This window comes from Entelurus aequoreus, linkage group LG06 (assembly GCF_033978785.1).
Source record: "Entelurus aequoreus isolate RoL-2023_Sb linkage group LG06, RoL_Eaeq_v1.1, whole genome shotgun sequence".
NCBI classification, from domain to species: domain Eukaryota; kingdom Metazoa; phylum Chordata; class Actinopteri; order Syngnathiformes; family Syngnathidae; genus Entelurus; species Entelurus aequoreus.
This window is the reverse complement of record NC_084736.1, coordinates 45,619,895-45,633,163: the sequence shown is the minus strand read 5'-3', so window position 1 is coordinate 45,633,163 and position 13,269 is coordinate 45,619,895. Positions and strand designations below refer to the sequence as shown.

The following is a 13,269-nucleotide window of genomic DNA, read 5'->3' as shown; positions in this document are numbered from 1 at the left end:
TAAAAAAATAAACAAGATTTCCGGACAACAAAACTATTGTAGCATATTATTTCCTTCCACCAAAGGCAAAAAAAAAATTCTGGCCAAAGCCTCTATCATGTTTCTGTCAGGGGAGCCAAATACCAAAGTAATGTAACAACTTGTTGGTGTTAATGTTCATGTTAATATTTAGTCTCAGAGTTCCCATGTTAATGAACGTACCGTGCCTGAAAGGTGATTGGCGGACAATGCGGAAGTGTTGTTGTGTTTGTGTGCGCGCGAGACTATAAGGTTCACAAAAAAGTTCAATTTTTCAAAAATAATAATAAAATAATTGTACATTCTTAAAGTGCTTACCTGAAAAGGCGTCCTTCTTGAAGTTCGCGCGTGACTCTTCACAAGTTGTGGTCGTGTTACCATAGCAACCACCGGAAGGAGCTCAATCAACTACTTTGAAAAGTAACACAAAAAAAACCGATTGGAATTATTAACAAGAGTCCGCCTTAAAACTTGAACACTGCGTGAGTATTTGACTTAATGAATCAACTTTGAAACTCCCCGAGGAGAACATTTCACAGTTCGTTTTTACACGAAGCCGTGTGAACTATCAGTGTTCATAATGGCGTCCTTGTTATGTGTTCGAGTGTATGATGGCAGCCATGAAGTTCCGTGACAGGAACGACACTCTCGTTGATGTCATGAAGGACCGACAGGAGCAACAACATCTAGTGGGGATACTCCAGGAGCGGAAACAGGCAAGGAAATATAATGAAATATATATATATATATATATATATATATATATATATATACATATATATATACATATATATATATATATATATATATATATATATATATATATATATATATATATATATATATATATATATATATATATATATATATATATATATATATATATATATATATATATATATATATATATATATATAGGCCCTGTGATGAGGTGGCGACTTGTCCAGGGTGTACCCCGCCTTCCGCCCGATTGTAGCTGAGATAGGCTCCAGCGACGCCCCGCGACCCCAAAAGGGACAAGCGGTAGAAAATGGATGGATGGATGTACAGTATATATATATATATATACTGTATATATATATATATATATATATATATATATATATATATATATTTGTGATGATATAAAAAAATAATTCACAGAGCTATGACTTGCAATAAAAAAAAAAATGTTTTAAATAGTTTTTTAAAAGCCCAGTTTCATGTATCCATTCATCCATTTTCTACCGCTTGTCCCTTTCGGGGTCGCGGGGGGTGCTGGAGCCTATCTCAGCTGCATTCATGTATGTACTGTATAAAGTCATATGGTTGGTATACCAAAGATATTAAAAACAACACATTGGTTAGGTCTACAAAATGTTTGGATTTTCGTATGTACTTTTTTAATTTAAAAGTGAAAGACAAATTTATGATAAGTCACAGAAATGATCCAAAACTGAAAGCAAACAAACAGATGGAAAATGCCGTAAGATCAAAAAATGAATGCGAACGAAAAATACTGAAAATGTCAAAAACGCACACAATTGCAAAACACAACTGCATTAGAGAAATGAATGAATTAATTAAATGAATTTATTTCGGTCATATAATCAACCATTTTGTGTGATCAATTTAACAGATTATACATATTAACAATCATACACATACACACACTAAAAGAAAAAGAATGACCGAAAAAGGAATAGACTGAAGCCAAGGCTTATATTTGCCTATCCTATACATTCACTGAAAATTAGATTGCCTGGAACATGAACGTTCAAAAAAATCAATGGAATGGAAGTAATCGTTGCTATATTTTATAATTTTCCATTATTTCACCTTTCAAGGCTTTCTTAAACCTTAACAAAGAACTACATGTCTTCAACTCATCACTGAGCTTGTTCCATCATTTAACTCCTAAAACTGAAATACATGTATATTTTATATTCGTTCTTTACATATTTCAAAAATCAATATCCCTTGTAAATAATAGTTTTCTTCTCTTAATTTAAATAACCTATGAATAAAAGATGGGAGGCTATTGTTCTTTACTCGAAACATAATTTCTATTGTTTTTAAAAACACAATATCTGAACATTTTAACACATTAGAACATATAAGAGATCGGTAGGTTGTGAGTTCAAACCCCGGCCGAGTCATACCAAAGACTACAAAAAATGGGACCCATTACCTCCCTGCTTGGCACTCAGCATCAAGGGTTGGAATTGGGGGTTAAGTCACCAAAAATGATTCCCGGGCGCGGCACCGCTGCTGCCCACTGCTCCCCTCACCTCCCAGGGGGTGATCAAGGTGATGGGTCAAATGCAGAGGACAAATTTCACCACACCTAGTGTGTGTGTGACAATCATTGGTACTTTAACTTTAACTTAAATATAAATAATGGATTGGTAGGTTCATAGTAGCACGCTTTGTGTATTATTCTAATGACCCTTTTTTGAAGTTTAATTATTGGGTCTATGTTTGTTTTATAGACATTTCCTCAAACTTAAACACAATATGTAAGATATGAAAAAATTAAAGAATAATATAATATATGCATACATTTCTTATTCAGCATGTGTCTTACTTTATAAAGAATAGCAATGGATTTGGATATTTTTCCCTTTATATATTCAATCTGTGGTTTCCAACATAATTTATGATCAATTATTATTCCCAAGAACTTAGTTTAATATACTCTATCAATTTCCACTTGATTTAATTTTAATTTTGCTCCACAATTTGTCTTTGCACCACTAAACACCGTAAATGTAGTTTTCTTATCATTTATTGATAACTTATTAATATCAAACCTTTTTTTTTTTTTAGCTGAAGCTTAATCCTTAATCCTCAACACTTCCTTCAAGTCTTCTCCTGAACAATATATATTTGTATCATCTGCAAACATAATAAATGCTGCAAGTTATAGAACAAAAGTGGAGCCAGACCTATGATAACATTGGCTACGTTCACACTGCAGGGTAGGATGTCTACCGGTAATTGTGATTTTTTTTTTTGTCACTTCCGATCTTTTTATAATCATTCACGTTACAAAATAATGCAATGTCTAATGTAAACACAATCTGACCCGCGTGTAGCCATGACGTCATGGCGTCACACGTGCTGCAGTGTTTACAGAAGTAAACATGGCTTCAATTCTAGTTGGTCTCAGTCCTGCAGCATTTGTGGAAATTCCAAAGATTTTGTTCAATCAAAGTAAACTTTTTCTGACAAATCATTGTACTTAGAAGATAAAGAAGGAAGAGGTCAAGCATTTTGGCTCTCGCCGTTTGTATGACATTTGCTTTGATGTTTGCTCTGAAGAGCATGTGGGCGAGCAGCCGGAGACAGGAGTGAGTTCCTAAAACATTATTTTCGCCTGTTTTGTACTAATTTGTCAACTATTTGTTTTGCAACCGTTTATATTGGCGAATAATTATGACGCTTATCGCAATTTGATGACGTATTGTTCGGATGAACGCGACCGGAGCGTTCGGACTGCAGTCACATTCGACACATATCCGTTTTATATCCACATACGAAAGCGGTCTGGGTCGGATTTGAAATATTCCGAATTGTACTGTATACATTGACAAGAAACAATCTGATACAGGTCACATATGGGCAAAAAAATCGCAATTGACCTGCAGTGTGAACAAGGTCATAGATTGCTCTGTCTGTAATTGTAAGACATTACGTGTTTAGCATAAACATGAAAAAAAAAATTTGCTTTTAATTCTTCCGCCTTTTTAAAAGTCAGCCAACTTACTTCTGGGCGTCCTGCTCATGTCTTTAAAGTTGGACAATGTAACGTGGCACACTACTTTTTATGTGGTTTTATCTCAACATGACAGCTTTATAAGTACAGCAATCTCAATGCAGGACATATCTTTTTGCTAGTAAAAACAACAAGCAGCACCTCACCAAAATGAACTTGATAACAAATAGGAAAAGGCAACATCACAGAGCAAACAACATGTGAGTAAGCACACTCATGCGCACACTACAACTACTACTACCACTACTACTGCTACGTGGGATTAATAAACAAATCAATGATTGAAGTGATAAGCTTGCAATCTAACAATACCCCGTTTGTGGACAAAGAGACAAGACAGACATCAAAGCAGATTCAATCTTTTTGTTAACCAGAGGTAACACAATTCAATAAAAAGATTCAACAAAGCTGCGGTCTCGCAAGAGCTACCAAACGCAGCTGAGCTAATGCTGCTTTGTCTGACTCTCTCGCTGACGTCATACGTCACTTGGCAACAAGCAACGCCTTTTAAAGGCACTCAATCACACACACTGCTTTCATGAAACGTCTTTCAACTGCACATATCAGATATTTTAGGGTTTTTTTGTGTTTGAAAAGTAACACAATAATTACTTTCCTTAGTAAATAACTACATTTGTAAAAAAGTAATTATGTTACTAATTCAATTAAATAACGAGTAACTATAATGAATTGCTTTTCAAAAGTAATTCTGCAAAACCCTGGTCGTGGGTTACACTTTTTTGGGCATGTTTTTGAATGGGTAGTAGCTTATTTGGGCTTGCTTTTCTGCCTGTGCAGTAAGTACGGCAGTTTCTCTTTTCTCCACCTCCATTTCCTGGTTTCACGTCCTCCCCTCATTCTATATCAATTGTCGATCAATTGTTTATACAATTGTTATAAGTACACCAGTGCATAACATTGTATCCTTCCTAACATTAAAGATAAAAGAAAGAAATACAGATCAACAAACAATACCTTTATTAACATCTGTAACAGAAAATATATAAAGTGCATCAATTTGCCTGAAATTTAAAAAAATATAATCGTTATTTAAACTAAAAACATTTTTTGACCGACTTGAACCATTTGATATATTAAAAAAAAAAGAATAAATAAATGTAAATTCATGACAAACTTTACTCAGGAGCACAATATATAAAACCTGCAAAACAAAAATGATTAAAACAGGTTTTGCTGATTTTTTAAAATTAAAATGAGGAAGTCAGGATTAATGGCTACAATGAGCACGTTTTGCAGTGCGCAGCTTTTTGTTTTCTTCGTTCTATTGTATGTGGGGGGCGGGGCATAACATAAAATCATTGAGAAGCACTGCCCTAAATGAATATCCCTCCATCCATCCATTTTCTACCGCTTATTCCCTTCGGGGTCGCGGGGGGCGCTGGAGCCTATCTCAGCTACAATCGGGCGGAAGGCGGGGTACACCCTGGACAAGTCGCCACCTCATCGCAGGGCTAACACAGATAGACAGACAACATTCACACTCACATTCACACACTAGGGCCAATTTAGTGTTGCCAATCAACCTATCCCCAGGTGCATGTCTTTGGAGGTGGGAGGAAGCCGGAGTACCCGGAGGGAACCCACGCAGTCATGGGGAGAACATGCAAACTCCACACAGAAAGATCCCGAGGCCGGGATTGAACTCACGACTACTCAGGACCTTCGTATTGTGAGGCAGATGCACTAGCCCCTCTGCCACTGTGCTGCCCCTAAATGAATATTATCCTCCTATACTATATGTATATATATGTAATGCATTGTGTTCCACCATTTGTTTTTTTACTTGAAACAGTGATGATTTAATATTAATAAAAAACATTTTTTGTTTGTGGTGTTATAGAAGTTGGAGAGTTTGCAAATGCGTGAAGTGGAGCTGCTCAAGGAAGCAAAGAAGGCCAAAGATCTACTGTCAAGCTTTAATACCTTTCCAAAGGTATACAACAGCTTAACGTGGTAGTTTTTAAACAAGTTGAGTACAAAGTTTACTCAGGAAATTATAACTTATTATGAGCTGTACATTTAAAATGCACACATTGGTTTCAAACATTTTAGTGGTGCTCTGACGGCGCTTAAAAACATGATCATTCTGTGTCTCTGCTGTGATCATCATTATCATAGAATGCAAGAAATCATGGTACTAACCCAAAAAACATAAAAAATAAAAATCAATACTCAAGTGTTGTAGATATATTAAGCCTTTTTTACATGGAATGAAATACAACTTCACACTTACTCTATCTGTATTTGTGTGTCAAAATTTAGCGTTCTTTATTGATTCTTCATAAAGTGATGTAAAGGAGCTACAATGACATATGAAGTATGCATTTAGAAAAAAAAAGCTCTAGCCTTGAGTGACTTTGTGTCAGAATAAAGTTGAGTCATTTGAACAACAGCAAGGTTTTAGTTCACAATACACACAAATCCTTCGTACAGTCCCATAATCCTATATTTTTTGTGTTGGAGCACTGAACCCCCTAAAGTCAACATCTCCCTTTGTGAAGGAGCAAGATGCTGATGAAAACATGAAGAAAGCTGAGAAGGAGAAGAAAGAAGCAAGTGAGAAAGAGACTGAGGTGAAGATGCTACAAGAGGAGTATGCCCACCTGCAGCATATGAAACAGCAGCTCCTGCATCACATGCACAGAGACACTGTGTATAAGAACTTCATGAAGCAGGTGGTGAAAATAACACAGGTAAGGCAATAAAAAGATGCTTAAATAAATGTGCCGTACAGGAACATTTGGTATACTGTACTGTACAAAAGTATGTGCAGTATGCTAACACCGTAGAGCATAAGTACATACTGTATGTATATTAATTTGATTCTGATTAAAATTTTAGCTCTCTTATCCTTTCCTCAGTGCTTTGGATCCAAAGTTGAAGTAAATTGCATAATATTCAGTAATATGTATGCTATTCCCATGTAGGGCGGGCTGGTAAAATCATAGCATTAAAACTTAAAAATAAGGACAATTTCAGATTGATTTCTTTGTCCTACTTTGGCCAAAAATAAAACAAGCACATTCTAAAAATGTACACATCACAAATAATTATCTTGGCAAAACGCTATTAGTTGAAAATTCTGAGGAAAAAATTGGTGCGGTTTCAAAAACACCATGAAGAACACAATGAACTTAGACTTTGTCTCAATGTATTTACAAAGCCATTAAACTTAGAGCACTTCCTGTTTAGGATTCTCTTGTTGGCAGTTCACCATTAAAACGTGTTTTGAAAAGCAACCCAGTGTTTTCTCAAAGCGCCGCATTGGTGAAATCCGAAACTGCCAAAACACATTCATTTATCGATCATTCAAATATTACAATTATAATATAATCAAAACAATCGTCAAAATGACACTAAAGCCACCAAAATCAAGGTAACATAACTACATACCAATGTTAACACAGGAGATTTAAGCATGAAATAAAATAGAACAAACACAACAAATGTAGAAACACACATTTTTCCAATGGAGTTCAGGGTGCACATCGTGCATTCAGCCAATTGCAAGCACTGCATGGAACTCTTACTACAAAGATGATGGTCAAGTAGACTCAAGTCTTTGCATCTTACCGTTTCGTTATTTTATCCGTTGAATGGATAATTTACAATAAAAGGAGGTTGTGGAGAGGTGGGGCCGGCGAGCGAGCAGCGAGGCAGGGCACGCCGGGGCCCGGCCCAAGATGGCGGCGAGGAGGCGTGGACGTCGAATGAGCGGCGAGGCGGGGCGCGCCAGGAGCGTCGCCACAATCGTGCCCAGGTGCGCGATCCGCGCACCTGGGCACAATCATCCAATCTCCTCTCGCTGAAGAAAAGGGGAGAGACTGGAAGGAGCAAGGGGGAAGCTGACGCGGAGCGACAGAGGAGGAGAGCCCGAGACAGACGACGACAGATGCGGCTGAAAAGCAAGCGGGACGGACGCGGCTGAAAAGCAGGCGAAGGAGCGAGCAGGAAACGGTAAGTGCTGAAAAGCAATCCGCAACAGACTTGGTTTTATTGAAAAATAAACGAAAGTCTAAACCTGCCGCAACATGTCTTCCTTTGATGGTCCAGGGAACCCGAGCGACAGTTAGAGACTGTCACGGAGGTATTGTGCGTCGATACTGCTGCCAGCCACAAAAGGAGCAGCTGATTGCTTGTGCCTGCGCTGATTGGAGTAGTGGCAGCAAATCCAGAAGGCTCTTATCTTTAAACAATGTCATGTGTGATGTGGGTTACACTTGAATTGCTATTGTGACATCCAGTGGACACATTTAAAACAGCAGTTTATTTAAAACAGCAGTTAATTTCATTAAAAACAAATGCAGCTTATTTTTATATTTAGCGAACTGATCTTGCGGTGTAGATTAAACCTGTTCGTGGGCCACACGTTTGACAGCCCAGGTGTGTACCCTTACAACATATACTGCACAATAATACTGTATATGTTCTTCTACAGCATGTAGTAAATTGTGAAAGCACATAAGAATTTCTGATTGATTGATTGATTGATTGATTGATTGAGACTTTTATTAGTAGGTTGCACAGTGAAGTACATATTCCGTACAATTGACCACTAAATGGTAACACCCGAATAAGTTTTTCAACTTGTTTAAGTCGGGGTCCACTTAAATTGATTCATGATACAGATATATACTATCATATATACTATCATCATAATACAGTCATCACACAAGATAATCACATTGAATTATTTACATTATTTACAATCAGGGGTGTGGAGGGGGAGGGGGGGGGGGTAGGATATGGACATCAAGTAGTGGACAGAGAGAGAGAGAGAGAGAGAGATCAGAAGGCATAAGAAAAAGTATCTGCATTTGATTATTTACATTTGATTATTAGCAATCCGGGCATGACAAAGTACTATTACAATACTGACCCGGATACCAGATCTCATCTGTATCTTTTTCTCTAAGAAAACAGTCTGAAAAAGACATGTTGTTTTATATTATATAACAGGTGGTGCCGAACAGCTTCTCCCAAAGAGAGTCACAGCTTTTTTTCCTGCCATTCACACACGCAAGCTGTTAGAAGTAGCTGGCAAGTTGACAAAACAACAGAGTTATGATGTCAAACTTAACATAATGATGATCAAAGAATCAGAGTCGTTAATAATTGGGGGGTTTTATGCATTCTAATAAACGTTAGCAAAGGTCATCTGACAATGGAGCCAAAGGGATTCGCTCTGTTCAGCCTATAAAGCACTCTAAAAAAACTGCAAATATTTTATATACACTCTGTAAATATGTATGTAATTTAGTAACAGGCACATTTATAATAACATGTAATATTTACTTGTTTTAGCCTAAATATATGGAGGATGATCTACAACTTTTACAAGCCGTTTGCTAATCAGATCCCACTTTAGTGAAACACTAAGCATTATGCAGCAGTATTGCTAAGTGATGAACAAGAAATACAAACTATGAACATAATTTTTAGAATACTTACTGTACAATGTCTGCTCTCACCGATGACTGCTGACTGATGGGATGTTTATATCTTCCTGTTTAGATGAAGAATTAATCATAATCCACCCGGAGATATAAAAAAAAGAAAGGTGGCCGCAAACAAGTGTTTTTTGTGTCTTTCTCGCCATCTCCATATCTAAGTTTGATGTCAAAGTTGACTAACTTCTCAATGTAGGGCCACAACCTTCTACTATCCAAATTGGGGGCATGATCTAGAATTAACTTTCATCAGCTCAGAGGCAATGTAGCAGCTCACCGGACCCCGGCTCAATATGTCAACACTGTAGCTGCATAAGCTCATTAGCGCTCTGTGATTACGGTGCCACTAAAAGTAATTTGGCTGGGTTAGCGCTTATAATATAACAATGTCACTAATACTTAGTTAATCGTCAGGTCACGAGACATAAATGGAGTATTGTTACCGGTTTTTTTATGGTTATTTAGAGGGTTTTATGGACGCAATAGAGTACTCCCATTAGCTGCATTGTTAGCCACCTCGTACTTGTCGTATTATCAATTTAGAATGCATAAAAAAAGAAAAACCTATGTGGTCTTGTCTTACATAGGGATTGGGAATGATAGACAAAATTCCAAAAATGTGCAGTTCCCCTTTTAAGATATTTTCTTTTCTGCACTTCGTCTACCATCTATGTATCTTGGGGTCACGCCACCAGCAATTATGCGCAACCATGACAAATGTAATAATAATGTACAGAATTTACCTTGGAGATTGGACTTCTACGTTATCTCCCTCCAGCTGCTTCTCTGTCAAAGCTTTCCCATATTTTCCTGGATAAATGTTCACCGATTTGGTATTATTTCAACATTCTTGGCTGGTGTTAGACTCATTCTGCTTCAGTATGGTGCAGATCACCAGTGATACGCTCAAATTGCTTTGCCACGTCACATTATTGATGATTTAGTTATTTAATTCAATGTGTATAATCACTTGTTCTTCTCAGCACTGTCCTTCACACTCACTTTCTTCCTTCCAATGGTTAGACAACAAAGATATGTCCATTTCTCACTATAGGCTAATGCCAGAGAGAAAGACATGATGTTTTGGGCGAATCTTACAGGGTTCACTGTGATATTTGCAATGCCAACTAATGGCGGTGAGGCTTGTAATGCAAATTATTGTTTGCAACTTCAAGCATAACAATTAGCTTTCATCTAAAAAAAATTCTCACTGTATTAAATGTCGGAATTTCAACACATTTTCTTTGGTGAGTCCTTTTAAGATACAAAGTCGTCTTTGGAAAACACATTTGACATTTTACAATAATAACAAATATGTAGACAGTATAACACCTTTTATAAAACCCAATGACACATCACAATATCCATCCATCCATTTTAATAAACAAAAATGGGGAGAGCAGTGTTGAAGTAAAGGCTTTGCTTTACAGATGAATAAACACAGTTATGATACAATCTAGGTATTTTTCCCAAACTTTCACGACACTGGGCTAAAGACATTATGGGACTCGCTGACATGTTTGAGGTAACTAGTAAATGTAATTGTGTTTGTGTTACAGTTTGAAGACGAGGCATCTCTCGCAGGTCAGCTGGAGAGTCTTCTCCGCATCCGAGAACAGCTGTGTGAGAAGCAGAGGCAAGACGAGGAGCAGGTGGACCACCACAGGAAATCCCTGCTAGCTTTTAACAGCCAGCATCACTTGATGCTTCTGCACAACAGCAACCAACTGTCACAGCTCCATCGCAAACTGGAGAGGGCCCAACCTGAAGTGGAACATTGGGTATCAAATCTAATCCTCACTGGACAAAGTGTTTTGTTTTTTTATTGTGAGAATTGTCATCTCCTGTGTTGTCTCCTTCTGTTCACCTCACACAGGAGACAATGTGGAAACATATCCAGGACACAGCAGCCAAGGAAACGCTCCTGCTGGGCTTGATCAAGATGGCGACGCTCAACCTCTATGAGTCGACAGGCGGCGTTGTGGAGGGAGAAAAAGGTGTGGCTCTGGGTGACACTGAGACACAACTGGACAAGGTTTGCACTTTGACAATGAGCACTGAGAAAGATCTGCTCTAAACACATTTCACAGTTGTTCTGTCTTTTTTTGTAGATCAAGATGTTCATCCAGGACCACAAAGACATTGTCAAATTACACCAAAGTACCACACATAGCAACAACACAGAACATAACACTGTAACTTTATGAAAACATTATTGTGACTGTATTTGCCTCCATAGGTTTTCCAATATAAAGTGAAAACTGTGTACTTGTATGGAAGTAGAATTGTCTCACTTATATCAACTTATACATACCAACATGTTATAAATACATACGCATATATTAATAAATATACAAATACAAGTGTGATATACAAATAAATCATTTGTATAAATAAATGCATATTTGTAAATATATTTTTGAGATTTGAAAATATATACAAATAAAATGTATAAATATAAAAATGTGACATACAAATAAATCAAGAATTTGTATAAATAAACATGTATTTGTAAATATATTTTAGAGATTTAAATATGAATATATTCTTGATTTTGTATTTGTATTGAATTTGCATATGTGGATCGCTTTTTTGCTTTTGTGTCGATGACACATTTCTACCACAAACCAGATGCACAAATAAAATGTGACCTACACACTCCCCTGAACAACCAGCCACACATTGCACAGATAAGAGATCAGTATCTACATCGGGACAGGTCAATAAATGGCATTGATACAATAAAATAAGCAGCTAGCACGGTCTTTCAGATTAACTGGATAAATTGGCATTAGCTAATACAACGCTAACGTTAGCTAGCTATGACCCGTTGTGCGTTCTCTCTGTAAAGACGTGGATTGTTTTTGTGCAGAGAACTCCGGGCATTTTGCATATAATGCATATAATGCTCTGTGACCCAGACTGCTCTGGCTGCAGTGCCCTCTGCTGGTTGTTCAGGGGAGTGTATAGGTCACATTTATTTGTGCATCTGATTTGTGGTAGAAATGTCTCATCGACACAAAAGCAAAACAGCGATCCACATGTGCAAATTCAATACAAATACAAATACAAAATCAAGCATATTTATATTAAAATATCAAAAATATATTGTAGCTGAGATAGGCTCCAGCGCCCCCCGCGACCCCGAAGGGAATAAGCGGTAGAAAATGGATGGATGGATGGATTTACAAATACACGTTTATTTATACAAATTCTTGATTTATTTTTATGTCACATTTTTATATTTATAAATTTTATTTGTATATATTTTCAAATCCCAAAAATATATTTACAAATATGCATTTTTTTATACAAATTATTTATTTGTATATCACATTTGTATTTGTATATTTATTAATATATGCATATGTATTAATATCATATTGATATATATAAGTGAGACAATTCTACTTCCATGACTTGCTGGTTGCTAAATAGAATATAAACATGTTTTTTTATTATACAATAAATGTATTGTTGGTTCTACACAACTTATACATCCTTATTTTCTTTCATTTTCATTGTTATATATGTTTTCCTTTGCCTATTTTTTTGGATTAAGAGAAATGGCATAAAAACAAATCAGATAACACATCTTAATTTAGATGTATTTTTTTACATAATTCCCCAGAGATGCTAGCTTCTCACAATAATATTCTCTTTGTCTCACAAATACATAATCTTCTTACTGCATAGATTATGGAATTGTGACCCGCTCCTCCGAAAACCCCCCAGTTTAGATAAATAAGCAGCGAAATAAATAGTTGCTTAATCCATGCATGATTTAACTTTTTCACAGTAATTAAGACCCTCAGTGTTATTGTGGCTAAACTCACTCTCTATTGTTTTGTTTTGTTTTATGAATTGTATTTCAAATAAAAAGCAATGGCAAGTGTGTTAGATTACTTTTGCAAATAATATTATATATCATGATCATAACTCCTTAATAATAATAATACAAAAGGTTAACTAGTTCAAAATGTACATTTTGGATTATAATTTATCAACATTTGAAAGTGAGTT

The 13,269-nt window shown here is 36.4% G+C and overlaps 1 protein-coding gene across 3 annotated transcripts; it reads left to right on the top strand.

Annotated features, from left to right (window-relative positions):
• The first annotated feature begins 299 nt into the window (after positions 1–299).
• Positions 300–11,693, top strand: cfap73 (cilia and flagella associated protein 73). Of its 3 annotated transcripts, none has more exons than XM_062049545.1 (7): positions 300–500; positions 624–734; positions 5,637–5,729; positions 6,298–6,489; positions 10,806–11,027; positions 11,123–11,281; positions 11,358–11,693. In XM_062049545.1, exons 2-7 carry the CDS (start codon positions 627–629, stop codon positions 11,451–11,453), a joined length of 870 nt encoding a protein of 289 aa, XP_061905529.1. In that variant the 5' UTR covers positions 300–500; positions 624–626; the 3' UTR covers positions 11,454–11,693. The 3 variants fall into 3 exon arrangements, with proteins under 3 accessions (XP_061905529.1, XP_061905530.1, XP_061905532.1); XM_062049546.1 differs by having other exon boundaries at positions 575–734; XM_062049548.1 differs by lacking the exon at positions 5,637–5,729.
• Positions 11,694–13,269: the final 1,576 nt, after the last annotated feature.

Excerpts from the sequence above, each read along its gene's own strand:
- cfap73 (XM_062049545.1), top strand. The coding sequence starts at position 627 with ATGATGGCAGCCATGAAGTTCCGTGACAGGAACGACACTCTCGTTGAT. Across the intron at positions 735-5,636 it reads TACTCCAGGAGCGGAAACAG|AAGTTGGAGAGTTTGCAAAT; the intron begins GCAAGGAAATAT and ends GTGGTGTTATAG. Across the intron at positions 11,282-11,357 it reads CTGAGACACAACTGGACAAG|ATCAAGATGTTCATCCAGGA; the intron begins GTTTGCACTTTG and ends CTTTTTTTGTAG.